General features: G+C 36.2%; 1 protein-coding gene across 7 annotated transcripts in view; it reads right to left on the reverse strand.

Annotated features, from left to right (window-relative positions):
• The window catches only part of FAM184A (family with sequence similarity 184 member A), a 114806-nt gene that overhangs the window by 49547 nt on the left and 46863 nt on the right, over positions 1-18396 (reverse strand). For 6 of the 7 annotated variants that reach the window (XM_090279799.1, XM_090279798.1, XM_090279793.1 and 3 more), the window contains exons 3-6: positions 18099-18234; positions 16273-16454; positions 13986-14183; positions 8596-8718 (exon numbers count right to left, since the gene is read on the reverse strand). In XM_090279799.1, the coding sequence (XP_090135925.1) occupies positions 8596-8718; positions 13986-14183; positions 16273-16454; positions 18099-18234 (639 nt within the window). The remainder of the gene's footprint in view (positions 1-8595; positions 8719-13985; positions 14184-16272; positions 16455-18098; positions 18235-18396) is intronic. The other variant, XM_090279796.1, reaches the window with a different exon arrangement.

The raw sequence follows: 18396 nt of genomic DNA on the forward strand, positions 1-18396 counted from the left end.
AAATTTAAAAATACATGGAAATAATTTTTTAACTAGAAAGCACCATGCAAATATTAGGTACCAAGGAAAGAACACCCAAATTTATCAACATGGAGAAGAATTTTCTTCCACAAACCAGACAATTTTCAGATGAGTAAGAATTACACGCACAAATGAAATACATGAAAGAACTTATAAAAAACAGTATTATAGTTACGACATAAGTAATTAAATAGAGGTTCTACTCAATAAACTAAGACTCTATCGACAGAACAAATATTTGTTTAAATAGGCAAAAACTCTAAAATTTGGCACAATGAAATATAAATAAGCAAATACTGTGATAAACATAACTAATTAAAGTTTATTTTCTAAAATGTAGTAAAAATAAATATGTGCAGAATACATCTGTTGTCTCACATTACCATAATCTCCTTTTGTCATTTGGGGAATCCATCCTGCTTCCCTACCAGCCCATGTGGTTGATCTCAGTAGGGCTTCAACCCAAACTAACTCTAGGACTGAAGAGCTTCAGCAAAGTGTAAACCAAATAAGGTCATCTCATTCCACTGGCCATACAGATTGGTTCTGGGGCAGGCTCATGATTTAAGCTTATCAACTAACAGTGATCTCAGGATTTTTGAAGGCATTTCTTTTAAAAAGGCATTCCCCTCCCCCCAGCTGCATATATACTAAGGGAATATATGACTGAAGCATGAAGTCAACACAAAGAGCAAATCCCACTCAACAGAAAAAGAGAAACTAACTGACTTCCAGTGTCAACAACTGCAGTTCTGACTCTGGGCATGCTTGATGCTAACATTACCCTTGGACTTCTTAGTCACTTGACTCAATAAATTTCCTTAGGCCAATTTGAGCTGGGGTTTCTGTCATTTTCAACTGAGAGCAATACTGAAGTTCCCCTTGAGAACGTTCACAACTGAACGGCTGCAGGAAGTAGAAACCTCCTCCTGGAGCATCTACCCTTGCTTGCTCTTCTCTAATCCATTCTCCTTGCAACATCAGTTACTTTTTAATAAATTACAAATATTGATGTGAATGTAAGTCCTATCTCCAAGCAAGCACTACATATTTTACTGAGCATCTTCCAAATGCTTCCCATTTCCCTTAGGATAACAACCAATATCTTTCATGGGGCTTCCAAGGCCTCCATGGCATAGCTCCCCTCTCTCTCTAGCCTTAGCTTGGCAACTCTTCACCTCCTTGATCTTTACACGCTTCGGGAAGAAGAGTGCACGTGGGTAGAAAGTGAATCTGAATCAGACTGCCTAGAATTCTGGCTTTATCCCCCATACTATTTGACTTCGGCAAGTTACATACATTTTGGGGACTTAGGAAAAACTACACAGAACAATGCCTGGGGCATAGTAATAATGAAATAAAAATTTATTATTATTACAGTTGCCATCACACTGCATCTATACAGGCATCCCTCCAATTCCTAGAAACTTCTCATGCCTTATGGCCTTTGTATAAGCCTTCCTCAGTGTATTCTTCTGGTGAGCCCCCTGTTAATCATTTATCACCATTTTGTAATATGCATCAGACCTGTAATTACTTGTTTCCATATATATCGCTCCATATAGTAGGGACCATATCTGACTTATTCGCCACTGTAACCACAGTGTATAAGACAGTGCTTTGGCACCTAATACCATTCAATGTTTATTAAATAAACAAATGAGTCAATAACAGAAAAACTCCATATATTCTTACTAGCAATTAAGAAGAAATAAAATCTACTTTTTAAAAAATCATCTTTTCATCTCAATCTGTAAATATTTAACTCCTAAAATGACCCTCAATGCCTTCACTTTCTTGACCTAATGTATTGCATTAGCAGAAAAAAGCAATCCCCTGCAACTCTGGTAGCAGCCCCAGAGAATGGAAACAGCAAAGGTGCTTCTGTGTGAATTAGGAAAAGATTCCTATTCCTCTAGAGGCAGAGTTCTACAGAAATTTAAGTTGTTTCTAAATTTCTTCAACAATAAATAGTGCTGAAATCTTATCAGTAATCCTTAAATTATTTGCTTTGGTTAAATCCACAGAAATGAAACTGCTGAGTCAAAGGACATGACCATCCTTAAGGCTTTTATACATGCTACTAAATTCCTTTCCAAGAAACTTGTGTGTTCTGGCTGGTGTGGCTCAGTGGATTGGGCACCTGCCTGCGAACTGAGGGATTGCTGGTTCAATTCCCGGCCAGGGCACATGCCTGGGTTGTGGGCCAGGTTCCCAGTGGGGCTGTGCAAGAGGCAACCCATCAGTGTTTCTCTCACACATCGATGTTTCTCTCCTTCTCCTCCCCTCCCTCTAAAAATAAATAAAATCTAAAACAGAAAAATTTTTAAATTGTATTTTATATTCTAATCAGCAGCTTTTGAGTGCTTACTTCTTTACCTTTATCAACATTACATGACCTCACTTAATTTTTTAATTATTATTAATTTTATGGTAATGAAAATAGCATCTCACTGATTTAATGTCCAGTTTTTAAACTGTAATCATGTTTAATTCTTTTTGATTTTTTTAGCCCATTAAAAATTAGAATGTCTGTTTTCTTCTTACTGTTTTACACTCTTAAGGTATTAAAGATATGAATTTTTGTTACTCATACAATTTGCCAACCACTTTATCCCACCCCTACCAGTTTTTGCCCCCTCATAATTTTCCTTTGATGTGTTTTAATATAGCGAAGTTTCAGCTTTAATTGTAAAAATATCCTATGTTTTCAATTCACGACTTTGCTATTATGTATGAAAAGGCCTTAACTGTCCTAAGGTTTGTCATCTGTATTTTCATATTTTATTTAAATTCATATTCATGATTTTCTATTACATTTCAATCCTTCGCCTATCTGGAACTTCTCTGGTATAACATTATATATATAGTCATTTTTATACAGTCTTAAAAGAGCCGTGTTATCCACTATGACTCAAATTAGACCTAGTAACTCTTAGCTTCTGTCCTACTTTTCTACAGAAACTGTAGAATGGGCCTACAAGGAATCTTAACTGCACAACCCTTCCAGGCCTCATACTGTAACTTCCCAGCACTGCGTGACACTAAGAGGCACTTCTACCCTCTTATGAGTGGCATCTGCTTTCCTGGTTTTCTGCTGTCCATCAGTTTTTGTTCTTATGCTTCTGATTTCTCCTTCTCAATCTCTTTCCCTGGCTCTATGACACCACTACCGGTGCTCCCCTTTGTTACGAGCAATCTTCTCATCAGTTACTGTTGGGGAATACCTTCTACCTCAGTGGCTTCAAGGGCCGCCTCATCTTTAGCACTAAGCCTGAACTGTCCACTTAGTTCCAGCCTAGATGTCCCGTAGTCACCTCAAAGTCAGCATATCCAACTCAAGGCCTTGCTATTGCAATGTATTTTTCCTCCTGTGAGTCTTACCTTCCAATACTGGCAACACTATCTGTCCAAATATTGAGTCACTTTCTATCATCCAATCACTGTATCAAGTTCTGTAAATTTTATTTTTGAATAATCCTCTCCTTTCCCAGTTTTACTTTCCTGGTCAGGATGCTAATCATTTCTTGCCTAAACTGATGTAACAGCATCTTAAGTCATTTAGCCAAGTCAGACCATCAACCCCCTTCCCACACAATTTATCCTCTTACTGCCACCAGAGTTATTTTTCTACCATCATCTGATCATGAGGTCGTTGCTATGCTCTTACTTCCACTCATCCATTGAGATAAACTCCACAGTCTTTGTCACGGCACAAGAGTCTCTCACAATTTAGCTTCAATTTTCCTTTCTACCATATCTTTGACAAGCCCCATCTGTATCCTGGAGTCAAGTATAGTAGTTCTCAGCTGGGGTCAACTTTGCCTCAAAGACAGTGTCTGGAGATATTTTCTGTTGTTACAACTTGAGGGGAAGGGACAGTGAACGCTACTGGTATCCAGTGTACAGAGGCCAGGGATACTACTAAATATCCTAAAGAATTGTGTGGCTCAAAATTGTCAGTACTGTTGATGTTGAGAGACCCTGGTACATTAAAACTTTCTATGATTCACTGAGACATTGTAACTTGCAGAGCAATATTACTGTACTTACATTATCCCTCATACCCATGTTGTCTTTCATCATCCCTCTTTCTGGCATATTTACACCCTCCTTTCAAAGATCATTTACCATATCTCACTTTAAATTCTCCAGTATCATGTTCTGCAGAGCTTTTATAAATCCTTTTAGTCAGAGATACTCCTTTGGACTCTAAAAATATATTGTATTTATTGCTGAATCATAATAGCCACTTGAAATTATGAGTTCCTTGACATTTTGTCAAAGTATCCCTACCATCTAGGAGACATCATGCAGTCAATAAATATTTCCTAAATCATAAAAATGTGGAATATTACTGATGTTACTGAACTCTAGTTCCAATTTTTCTGGAGAATAATCTAGTAATAAGTAATGGGAACTATGAAATTATTCCTACTCTTTGGTCCAGTAATTTAATTTAAGGCAAGAGCTAGATAAAAAGAAAAAAATTATACAAGACAAAAGGATTTCTAGACCTGACAATATATCCACTTAACAGTAAAAACAAAACCCTGATAATCAGGGTAGAGAAAAGGCCTAATAGGGCTGCAGCCCCATAAAATACACCTTGGTTGGTCACTGATCAGGACAAAGAACTGGCCTTTGAAAAAACCCATCTTGCAGCTCTGGCCAGGGCCTTTGCATGATAATCTTTCCCTTAAATAAGAGAGGAAAACTCCTTAAATTTATCACCATTTATAACTTAAAATTTTTAAATAGTAAACACTCAACAAAGAAAATGTTTAAGTAACTATGGTAAAGATATATAACACTATATGATTATTTTAAATGCCTAATATGTAGACAAAGTTTATAAATAGAGATATTATATGGAATGAAGTTTTGTAAATCAAGGACACATATCATTTGTGAACAGAGATTATAAATATATTAGAATACACATATATTAAATGCCACTAGAAAATCTGGAATTTTAAAAATATTCTGCATGTTCTTATTTTTCTTTTTAATTGCTTAAGTTCATAAAGAGCAATACTCAGAAATTTCAGCATCTACCAATCACCGACTCTGAGTGATCTATATTACAGATGCAGAATAGAGTTAGAGACTCGGTAGCTATTTTCTAAATTGTGGAATTGAATATTCCGTGGGCCTCCTGTTAACTGCATGCTGGTGCACCCACTACAGGAGCCAGAGAAATGAATTATTTGCTTGTTATAGTAGACTGAATTCTAAGATGACCTCTCTAGAACCCAGACTTTCCCTGGAACCTATGAATATGATGGGATATCACACCTACGATTGTTTCAGCAAAAGGGATCTTTCAGATGGAATTAAGATCATTGAGTAGTTGACTTTAAGATAATTAAAAGAGAGACTGTTCTGGTTGGGCCTGACCTAATAAGATGAGCCTTTAAAAGAAGTGAGAGACCTTGAAAAGATAAACTGCTATATTATCAAAGGAGGCGGGAAAGTCAAGTAGCAAAGGCTTGAGGAGAGCTTCTAGGGGTTGAGACCTGTTTTTGGCCAATAGCTAATAAGAAAATGGGGACCTTAGCTATAAAGCCACAAGGAAATGAATTCTGACCAAAACCAGTAAGCTTGAAAGAAAAGTCTGCACCTCACAATGGACTGCATACTTCGCTGTCACTTTGATTTCAGCCTTTGGAAATCCTGAGCAGAGGATCCAGCTAACCCACACTTGGAGTCCTGACCCACAAAATTGTGAGGTAATAAACATGTGCTGTTTTAAGCCACTAAGCTTTGTGGGAATTTGTTATTGATACAAAGCAACAGGAAGCTAATACTCATATATAGAAAGTTGACTTAGTTTTCAATGATGAGTTTCATTCACTCAACAAATATTTCATTCATAAATATTTACTGATCAACCATGTGTCAGGCAGAATATCAACTGTAATACAACATTTTATAATAAGTCCAAATTTTTTCATTTTAACAAAATACTGAATTTATATATATATGTATATATATAGTTTTTAAGCATATATGTGTATATATGCTTAAATCTCATATCCAGAAGAAAATCTACAACCTAAATGCTATAACAACTTTTAAAAAGACCATGCGGCTTTGAAAGGACAAAAAGAGAACCATGCGTGATCCAGTGCAACATAGCACATGTTTTCCTGGACTGTTATATGGAGGCTGATGACATTGTACCCCAGATTCTGAAGGAGACAGCTGACAGATAAAGGATGGGTAACTTCTGGGAATTTTTTTGGCTTCTAGCCTTTTGGGGAGCAAGGGAAGTGCTGGGTACCGTGGGAGAATAGGGCTCTGAGCTGAAGTGCTCACTGCCCTCCCCAGGTTGGAATATTGTAAACAAAGACCTGTTTTCCTCAACACTAGTTGTTGGGCTTTACAACAAAGCGCACGTGAAAGAACCCCCTTTCACTCTGTAACAGTTACAAATAATAAGACAACACAAACTAAGGCAAAAAGATGATTAAGCAGCTAAAACAATTTTATATTTGTAGGCACATAACAGAACTTGTACACATACAAAGCAAAACAGATAGAATGTAAAGAGAAATAAACATCCACCATTATACTATCAGTTTTAGTAACTGATCAAGAAGATAAAGGTTTAAAAGAATGCATAATTTTTTAAGGAAACTGTTCAAAATCTTGATTTAATGAACAGCACACAGACTACGTTGTATTAAACAACTGGATGCACCCAGAACATTACATTTCTTTCATGTGCTAGGTCACAACGCTAGAAACCTTAAGAAGTCTCAAAAATTGTTTTTGTACAAGCCACAATTTCTAACCACAAGGCAATTAAGATTTAGAAAGCATTTCAATCTCACACAACTCTTCCGGAGAGAAAAGGGAATAAGACCTAATTCATTCTATGAGGCTGGTAAAACCTTGATTCCAAAACCAGAAAAGGATGGTGTAAAAAAGGAAAAGTACAATCTTACTCAAACCTAGGCTCAAAATCCTAATTAGTATTAGCAAACTGAATCTATTATTATATTAAAAAGGTATATATATTTCATGACCAATTAGGGCTTATTCTAGAAACAAATATTGGTATAATATTAGAAAATTGATTAATATATTAATATAAGGTACCACATTAACAAATTAAAGAAAAAAGTATAATCTCAATATATGCAGAAAAACCAACATCAATTTGTGATTTTTTTTAAATTAAGAAACTAGAATTACGAGAATTTCCAAAACCTAATAAAGATCATTTACAAAACAAAACTTTAAAGAAGCAGCATAATTAACTGTGAAATGTTGATATGCTTCACTTTAAGAGCAGAAAACAAAACAAGAAAGCCTAGTCAGGGAAGAAGAACAAACAACAACAAAAGGATGCCCCAGACCGAAGAACAGGCAGGTAAGTGCATATGGGAAATGAGCCAGGCAGATCCCTGGGAAGCCGTTGCAGCACGGCACCAGAACATTGCCAGGGTGCTCACATATAACTGCAAATGCATTAAAAAGGAAACTCAATTACAAACTTAATAGAATTCTTTTCAGTGAGATTAGATTATGTAGGCCTGAAGAATACTTAAGCCATTTGGAATTGAGAGAAGTAGTCCAGGGGACCCACATGAGAAACACAGATTTCTACTAAACTACGTTGTGATGAGAATGGAACACCATGATTACAAAGACTGTTCTGCCAGGAGGTGTGTGGAAACGTGGGGCCCGTGGAGGTTTAACTGGGACAACAGAAGAGAGGCTGAGCTCATAATACCAATCCTCACATAATACCTTCTCTGGATAAATGTTTAAATACTCGTATAATTAAAGAATACTCAGTGCAAATTATTCGCCTGCCCATGGGCACTGTGTATTTTGTGTGGTTTCTGTGAGCACAAGCAGAGTGACTAGAAAGCAGGACTTAAAGATCAGGGGAGGAAGACTCTAGTGAGGCAGGAACAGTTGACAAGACAGGAAGAGTCAAGACAAGAAGATTTTGTAGGAAGATCAGTCTACACACCACAGGAAGGGTGAACTGGAACAGAAGGAATAGAGGACAGTAACGAAGCTGTTCTAGGGCACAGTTAGTTGAAGCTGGGCAAAAGAGAAAACAGGATGAAATATAGAATATTATGATTTAAATTCTTCTTTACATTTGTTTTTTCACAACTTTTTGATTTATAACATTTTATTCTATTCTATTCTTAGACTTTCCTAGGATAATACTATTTTCAAATACAATTTTTAATTAATTTAGATGTTACTATCTAGAACTTAGAAAATCTTCTTTAAATGGAGACAGTAGAGAATAGTAAGTCAATGTTTTGCAAAAGGGTAGAGAAACCTCCTTTGTTTTCTTTCTTATTCAGTGATATTCTTCTTTCTTTTGCTTTCACTTCCAAAAGAACCTTGGGTCTAATGTTTTCAGGAGTAAAATTTTACCTTGTGAGATATAACCTATGTATTGTGAGTAATTCAGAACCATTTTTTGATTATTTCACTCTAGCTATTACTTTCACTGAGGCTCACCTACTTACATAATGTTACCAAATAAAATGTTATCATTAAAACATAACATAGGTGATAGGCCTAAGGAGTTCTTGCCTCTTGATTGGCTGTAGTCAGCTTGTCTTCCAGGTCTTTCTTCAGTTTTTCTAGCTCTTGTTGAAGTTGACTTTTATCCTCTTCCAGGTTTAGTTTCTCCTTTTTATATTGTTCCTCCAATTCCTCAAGAAATAGAATGTTTAAAAAATTAACAAAATTTCAAATACTGTATACTTCAAAGACCCTAAGAAAAAGATTACTATTTATATTTTGATAATTTATTCTCCAAATTAACCTTACCCATAACTAATAATATCAGAATTGATAGTAAATCTAATTAATCCTAGGAGCTTAAATGCTATCATTTTGAATAACTTATGACATAGCAGTAAATATTTTGTCTAATAAACAGGGATATTGTGGCATTGAATGACACCCTAGATCGATCATATGGACTTAACTGGTATCTACAGAGGATTTCACCCCAAAGAAGCAAAATGTACATTCTTTTCAAATGCACATGAATCATGTTCAAAGATAGACCACATGGTAGGACACAAAACAAGCTTCAACAAATTCAAGAAAACTGAAATCATATTAAGCACCTTCTCAGATCACAATGGCTTAAAACTAGAAACCAACTTCAAGGTAAAAACTCAAAAATATTCAAACACATGGAGACTGAATAACATGGTATTAAGTAATGATGGGTTAACAATGAGTTCAAGGAATAAATCAAAAAGTACCTGGAAACAAATGAACATGAACACACAACAACCCCAAACCTACGGGACACAGCGAAAGCAGTCCTGAGAGAGAAGTTCATAGAAATACAGGCCTACCTAAAAAAGACAGAAAACCTCAAATAAACAACCTAACCCTACGTCTACAAGAACTAGAGGGACAACAGCAAAGAAAGCCCAGGATGAGTAGAAGGAAGGAAATAATTAAGATCAGAGCAGAATTAAACAACAAAGAGACTAAAAGAACAATTCAAAGGATTAATAAATCCAGGAGCTGGTTCTTTGAGAAGGTGAAATCGACAAGCCTTTAACCAGACTCATCAAGAAAAAAAGAGAAAGGACCCAAATATATAAAATCAGAAATGAAAGAAGAGAAATCACAATCAATACCAAAGAAATACAAAGGATTGTAAGAAATTACTATGAACAACTAACTATATGCTAAGAAATTTGACAACCTGGGTGAAATGGACAAATTTCTAGAAACATATAATCTTCCAAAACTGAATAAAAAAGAAGCAGAAAGCCTGAATAGACTGATAACAACTACTGAAATTGAAGTAGTAATAAAAAAAACTCCTGGCACCACAAAAACTCTGGACCACAAGCTTCACAGGCAAATTTTACCAAAATTTTGGAAAGAGTTAACTCCTACCCTTCTCATACTATTCCAAAAAATTCAAGAAGAGGGAAGACACCAGAACTCTTTACAAGGCCAGCATTTTCCTAATCCAAAACCAGGTAAAGAGACAATAGAGAAAGAAAATTACAGGCCGCTATCTCTGATGAACATAGATGTTAAAATCCTCAACAAAATGTTGGCAATCCAGATCTAGGAATACATTAAAAAGATTATACACCATGATCAAGTGGAATTCATCCCAGGGATACGAGGATGATACAACATTCACGAATCAATAAACATAATACACCATATAAAGAAAATTAAGGAAGGAAAGCACATGACCATATCAATAGATGCAGAAAAAGCATTTGATAAAATCCAGCACTGATTTATGATAAAAGCACTCAGCAAAGTGCGAATAGAGGGACCATACCTCAACATAATAAAAGCCATATATGAGAAATGTACTGCCAACATCATACTCAATGGGAAAAAACTAAAAGCTTTTCCCTTAAGATCAGGAACAAGACAAGGGAGTCCATTATTACCACTCTTATTCAATACAGTACTAGAAGTTCTAGCTACAGTGATCAGGCAAGAAAAATAAAAGGTATCCAAACTGGAAACTAGGAAGTAAAACTGTCACTATTTTCAAATGACATGATAGTGTACAGACAAAACCCTAGTCTCCACCAAAAAAACTACTTGACCTAATAAGTAAATTTGGCAAAACAGTGGGATACAAAGTCAATTTTCAGAAATTGATGGCATTTTTGTACACCAACAATGAACTATCAGAAAAAGAAACTAAAAAAACAAAAACAAAAAACAAAAACAAAAAAAACCATTTACTATAGTAACATGAAAAATAAAGTATCTAGGAATAATTTAACCACGGAGGTAAAAGACCTGTACTCAGAAAACTAAAACGCTGAAGAAAGAAATTGAGGAAGACACAAATAAATGGAAGTATATACCATGTTCATGGATTAGAAGAATTAACATCATTAAAATGTCCAAACTACCCAAAGGAATCTACAGATTCAATGTAATCCCTATTAAAATACCAATGGCATATTTCACTGATCTAGAACAAGTACTCCAAAAATTCACATGGAATTAAAAAAAAAAAAGACTCCAAATAACCTCAGCAATCTTGAGAAAGAAAAAGAAAGTTGGAGGGATCACAATACCTGATATCAAACTATACTATAAGGCCACTGTAACCAAAACAGCCTGGTACTGGCACAAGAAGAGCCACATAGATCAATGGAACAGAATAGAGAGCCCAGAAATAAAACCATGTCTCTATGGCCAATTAATATTTGACAAAGGGGCATGAGTATACAATAGAGTAAAAATAGTCTCTTCAACAAATGGTGTTAGGAGAACTAGACAGGTACATGCAAAAAAACAAAACTAGATCACCAACTTACACCATACACCAAAATAAACTAAAAATGGATAAAAGACTTAAATATAAGTCATGATACCACGAAAGTCCTAGTGGAAAACATAGGCAGTAAAATTTCAGATATCCAACGTAGCAATATTTTTGCCGATATATCTCTTAAGGGCGATGGGGAATAAAGGAAAAAATAAACAAATGGGACTACATCAAATTTAAAAACTACTGCACAGCTAACGAAAACCATCAAAATGAAAAGGAAACCAACTGTATGGGAGAACATATCTGCCAATAATACATCAGACAAGGCTTTAATCTCCAAAACAAATAGAGAACTCAAACAAGTCCACACCAGGAAGACAAATAATCCAATTAAAAAATAGGCATAGGACCTGAATAGACACTTCTCCAAGGAGGACATACAGATGGCCTATAGACATGAAAAAATGCTCAACCTCACTAGCCCTCAGAGACATGCAAACTAAAACCACAATGAGATATCACCTCACAATGATCAGAATGCTCATCATCAATAAATCAAACAACAAGTGCTGGCAAGGATGTGAATAAAAAGGCACCCTCATGCACTGTTGGTGGGAATGCAGACTGGTGCAGCCACTACGGAAAACAGTATGGAATTTCCTTAAGAGATTAAAAATGGAACTGTCTTTTGACCCAGGGATTCCACTGCTGGGGATATACCCTAAGAATTCCAAAACATCAGTTCAAAAGAACTTATGCACCCCTATGTTCATAGCAGTGTTATTTACAATAGCCAAGTGCTAGAAACAGCCTAAATGCCCGTTACTAGATGGTGGGTCAAAAAATAGCGGTACATTTACACAATGGAATACTATGCAGCAGAAATAAGGAACTCCTACCTTTTGCAACAGCATAGTTGGAACTGGAGACTATTATGCTAAGTAAAATAAGCCAGTTGGTGAAAGACAAATACCATATGATCTCACTTATAAGAGGAATCTAATGAACAAAATCAAAAAATGAGGAAATTAGAACAAGACACATGGAAACATGGAACAGATTGAGAATGGCCAGAAGTTGGGGGGTCAGGAGTAAGGATGGAAAGAAGGGGAAGGGACTAGTCAAAGAACATGGACATGGACAACAGTGTGGGGTTTGACTGTGGCAGCAGGGGACGGGCCAGATGGAAGAAGGCAAAGGGAGGGAAATTGGGACAACTGTAGTAGAATAACAATAAAAAAGAATATTTTGTTGAGATAAAGTTATAGTCAAAAAACCAGATGTATGTGATATAAATGATCATTTGGTGAGATACAGAAAAAATTCTCTGAAATTCAGAATTCTTTTATATTGACATTTTTTAAAATTTCAGTAACACTCTGGAACTCAGTGCTAGACTGGAATATAGTGAAGAATTATTAAGAACAGAATTGAGACACCTGAAGAGCAATACCAGTAAAACTGATACTTACTGAAGAACACCTACTTGCCAAGCATGTTCTTAACACTTAGGATACAAATGCAATGTGACATGGTGCCTGCTTTTAATAAGCTCATGATATCAATCAGTTAAAGAATATGTAATTAAAATTTGATGTATATGGGAGTATATGGATAGAGAGCAGATAAGTTCTAGCTTAGTGGGGAAACCTTCATAGAGAAAGCCATGCCTAAGTACATTGAAGGAGTACACCAAGCAAAGGGAAATAGAATGTTCTAGGTAGAAGAAAAAGCATGTGCAATAAACCATGGAGGTACAAAGGAGCTTGGTATATTTCAAGTAGTTTGATACATTATAAAAGTAAGGTGAGAAGAGTAAAAAATAGGTTTTTTTTTTACAGAGTCCCCAAGACATGATATGGTGGCTAACTGCCTCAGGATCTGATGATATGTGAGACCCTAGTTGAAGGCCTGACTGAATCTTCTTCAGTGCATGAGCTTGAGCAAGCATTTAATCTCTGTGTCCCTGTCTCCTTTTTAGTAAAATGGGTTATAAGGATTAAATGAAAAAGAGATTAGATGTAAAACATCACTACAGTGTCTGGCACACAGAGAGAAATACTAATTCTTAATATTTATTTATCACTACATGCCGGACATGTCTGGGTTCTTAACACTTCACCTCACTTAACCCTCACGGGAACATTATAAGATGGTCTTATCTCTGTCTGACAGATGAGGAGGCTGAGGCATAATAGTGTCTGGGGCCCAAAATAAGGCAGTTAGGAAGCAAAGAGGCTCAGTGTAAGAGCCACAGTCTGTCAGGCACCTTGTTTTATCTACTATGCAATACTATCTGTCAATGTATTACTATTAGAAGTTGATTATTTAATTGAGGGGAAACAAATCATTTTCCCAGGGAAGAAAACTGTATATAAGAGTGTTTCTCATCTAGCTGAGGCTTCCTGAGGAACATACCCACGATGCTATCACATGAAGAGAAAGCTCAAGATCAAGGGAGTGTTACTATTACGGCTTATACAAAATCGAAATGCCTCATATCAACCTAATAAACTACATCTCATATCAAGAGCTTTTTTGACTGTCACTCTTTGAACCAAGATTTATAGTAATCACAAGACAGCAGCCTTCAAAATGAAACAATTCATTACTCCACAATTAGGTCACATTGGATCATTACAGGAGGAACTCCACCAATTTAAAGGCAATCCTAAACTGCATTTTTACTTACCATTTGTAGTTTTTTCTTATCCCTAAGTGCATTGCTGTGGACAGCCTCAATTGCCATATGGTGCTTCCAAGCCAATTCTTCCAAAGTCTTAGAATGGGCCTCATTTAACTGAGCCACCTCCCCTTCCAACCTATTTTGCAGGTTTTTAAGCTCCAACTCATAATGTTCTTGCTGAGTTTTCTTTGCTTCGTTTACTTTCTAAAATTAAAACAAATAAAGATCAATAATTGGTGCCTGCTTTTTTCATTAGTGCTATTAGTATTTTGAATACTAAACTTGATTGAACTGAGTGCCATGAGATTTAGATTATGGAACATGAAAATAATACATCATTGGTGTTCTCAGAAGATGATAGGGTGGTACAGCCAAATGAATAATTTTAAAGCAAGTGATAAAACAGACTATTATTAGGTTAGAACCAAATGTGAACTAGCACATCTGCTTCCTATATGTCAAAACTGTACTAGAATGGCTTACCCACTTACCCACGCAAATGATATTACTCAATACAATTTTATTGAGTTCCAATTATATGCCTTTTAAGCATTCACAATCTAATGACAAAAAAAGCCAAAAGACAGTGGCAGTATAATTGTACAAGCTCTATGAAAGAAGTATGCATGACATGTTGCGAAAGTATACAAAAAAGGAGCCTAACCTGGACAAGGTGGGAATGAGGGAGGAATGGGGAGAAGGGGGAAGAGAGAGAGGCAGAGGGGGAGAGCGAGATTGACCGGGCCAGGCTTTTCAGAGGAGAAAACATCTGAGGTGATGATGATGACATGTTCTTTCATTTAAATTCTCACAAGCCCATCAGGAAACTAGAAATGAGAAGTTTTCAAACCCAGATCGCATGTCAAAAGCTTGCATTCATAATCATTTATAGCATTTTGAAAGATGAGAAGTGGTTAACCAGGTGGCAAAGTTTAGGTGTGCATAGAACATAAGATACAAGCCTGGGAGCTGTCAGAGATGAAGCTCCCAAGAAGGCAAGAGCCAAATAATAAGGGGTATAATATGCTAAGAACTCTGAATAGTACTCTGACAGGAATGAGAAATCTGTGAAATTTAACTGAATGATATTTTAAAAACCAATCATCTTGTAGTAGGCTAGTGAGCTGACTCAAGGCAAGGAGAACAGTTCGGAGGTTGTAACTGTGATCCAGGCAAGAAATGACAGGTGCCTAAACCTAGCATTTGGGAATGGGAATGAGAAGGAGAGGATGGAATAAAAATACATTAAGGGAGTAGAACCGATGGGACTTGTAACAGAGAAGGAAATAGTAATCAAGAACGACTTCCAGGGTTCTGACTGACCAAATTAGAGACTGTAGTGCGATTCATCCTATTGAGGGGACAAAGTTCTAAGCATGCTGATTTGATATGTTTGTGAGATATAACGGGAGTTAGGTACACAGAATTCAAGTTCAGGTAAAAGATCTGGCCTACACCAACAGATTTGGGAGCTATCACTGAACAAGTGACAGCTGATATTACTGAAATTGATGAGCATGTGGAATGAATGAAAATGCTGGGGAACATCAACAGTAAGGGAACAAATGGAGGAGGGAAGCTCACAAACAAGCCTGCAAGGCCAGGAGATAGGAGGAAAGGTGAGAGAACATGAAATATCAAAAGAGAGGTGATGTAAGTCAGAGAGGAGTAAGTACCACGGTAAGACAAGACCCGCCAAATCCAGTAACCAGAATGTCACTGGAGGCTGAGGCAAACGTGGATTCTGTGGCATGGTGGTAAGAGAAACCAGACTGCACCCGAGCAAGGACTGAATGGGAGGTGAGCAAGGAGCAAGGAGAACAGACATTTTTCAGTTGAGGGAAGGAGAAAGAGTGTCCAGAACTCCCACTTGGTATTGTAGATATCTGAAAAATTGGAATAAATATTCAGAATTACTCTACAAATGATATGTCTGACTTGTTTCACCGGAGCATGATGTCTGTTACCCTTTTTGGTTTTACAGAAGTTTCCTAGGCATATTTTGATAATATGTTTCATCCAAAGAAAACCAAATACAATTAATCACAAATGTACATTCCATTCAAACAAGAGTTTATTTGGTTTGAAATAACTTGAAATGCCTTAAGTTTTTACATTATAAGTTGTTACTGACAGTATTTTGAATATATACACAAAATAAGATAGTCTAGATTTATACCTGTTTTTCCTCAAACAAAAACTACTAGGGTTAAGAAATAGACTTAAGAGAGAAAAACTGAACTTTCTTCCTTTTCTTTCTTGGAAGTGGGAGGGATCCTCCATTCATTTTTACCTTCTTCAGTTCCAGAATCTGCTGTTTCTGCTCTTCATCCAGACTCTGAGATTTGCTTTGCAAAAAAGCTCTTTCTTCTTCAAGCTGAGATAATTTCTCATTGGCCCTTGATTTTTCTGTTTCTAGATCTTTAATTGTAACTTCCTGGGTCATTTGAGTTGACTGAAGCATTCCAATACGACCTACTCCCCCAAAAGAAAAACCCCTCCAATTTAATATCTGTTGCACTGTGGAATAAAAGTCTATATTTATTAACACAATTGTACTTAAATTGTACTTAATACCTAAGTGGAATAAAAGGTCTGTATGTACAAGTAGTTCTTTGATTTTTTTCACTGTATAAAATGGAAATATTTACCATGGGAATACTTCACACCAAGAAGTGCATTGATATTGCTCCCTGTACCCAGGACCATGCAACTTATTTTTTAAAGATTTCAAGCTATACAAGTTGCAGTAGAAGCATCTCCTCAGGTGTGCAAATAAAAGTATTGGGAATAAAACAAAGTAAAGGAGGATGCACTAACATTATGGAACTAAAACAAATATTTGTTTTTACTAATCTCTCCTTTTTTCCAATTCTAACATAAAAAGGAAGAAATATCTATGCAGGGAGCAAAGGTGGCAGGCAGCAGTTTGGCTGAAAGTGAATTTGTTTTATGTGAGAGACCTGATAAAGAACTAAGGCAGAGTAAAAGACAGATAAGGCCAGCAATGTTATGAAAAAAACAAGTAAAAAAAGCAAATTTAAAAAAAAAAGGAGGTAGGGAATGAGGAGAAAAGATGAAAAGTAAGTGTGACTGTTCTGAGAACAATTTGCACATAGCTTGTTAGGAAACTCATAGCCACAGACAACAGTACGGTGGTTACCAGAAGGGAAGGGGTGGGGGAGGGGGAAGCAAATTAAATATATGGTGACAGAAGCAGACTGGACTTTGGATTGTGAGCACACAACGCAATATACAGGTGATGTATTATAGAACTATACACTTAAAACTCTTGTAATGGTATTCATCAATGTCACCCCAATAAATTTAACACTTTTTTATTTAAAAAGTGAGTGTGGGATAAAGGTATGAAAAATCAAGTGGTAGGGCAGTTCTCAAAGCCCCCTTGTACCAGTAGCACCTGGGAACTCCAGTTTGAAATGACGCTCACCCCAGACCTACAAAACAGAGACTCTGGGGCTAGGTCCCAGCATCTGTGGTTGTACATGCCATCCTGGTGATTCTCATACATGCTAGGTTGAAAAAAAAAATTAGCAAAAGGGTAATCTGGGATTCACTGATGAATCATCAAATCAGATGCCATCCTCAAAGAACTAGTTCAAATGGCTTCACCTGGCACACTAAACACTCAGGCAGAATATAAATTCAGACCTAGCATGGGTCACCCTAGTTGTTCTAGTAACAACTAGGAAATCAGCACAATAACCATGTCAGGATGGACTACTCAGCTTTGCTATGTAAAGTAATCCTTATTAATAAGCCAAAAGAAATGAGGGTGCTCTAATTTATACCTCGTTCCCCTAATTTACATACTTTACAATGCATGTTTTTAATGGACAAAGCCTCTTAGAGTGCTTTTTTATTTTAGTGACTGGCTTACTGGTGCTTTAATAACCACTAACTTAATTTTTATATAAAAATACATTTCTAAAAATAAGTTACCATTTGCTTATTTATGATTAATGAATAAGATATTAGAGTCCTTAACACACTTGAGTCTAAATAATTTTAAAATATTAGAAGAAAGACTAATTTGTCTTGAATTAACATTTAAGTGTTGGTTTTAGCTGAGTACACCAAGAACTATGTCAGACATACTAGCTTTGAGGACAAGATCTGAAGCCTGCTGTTGTAAACGTTCTCTGGCTGCTGCTAGCTCACTTTCCACTTCCTTGTGCTTGCTTAATAAGGCCATCTCTCCCTCCTTGGCATCATCAAGCTGTTTTTGAAGACCCTAAAAAAGATCAAATAGTCATTACTAATAAGCAAGAACGATGCTAAGCTAAATAATTAAATTACAAGCATCAGCAATTTCTTATTCAAAAGTCACACTTAACAGTGCCTAGTTTTAAATATGCTTTTAATAGGTGACTCTTATAACCGTTTTTAATGATGG

This window comes from Furipterus horrens, unplaced genomic scaffold (assembly GCF_987537825.1).
Source record: "Furipterus horrens unplaced genomic scaffold, mFurHor1.1.pri manual_scaffold_6, whole genome shotgun sequence".
Lineage (NCBI taxonomy): Eukaryota > Metazoa > Chordata > Mammalia > Chiroptera > Furipteridae > Furipterus > Furipterus horrens.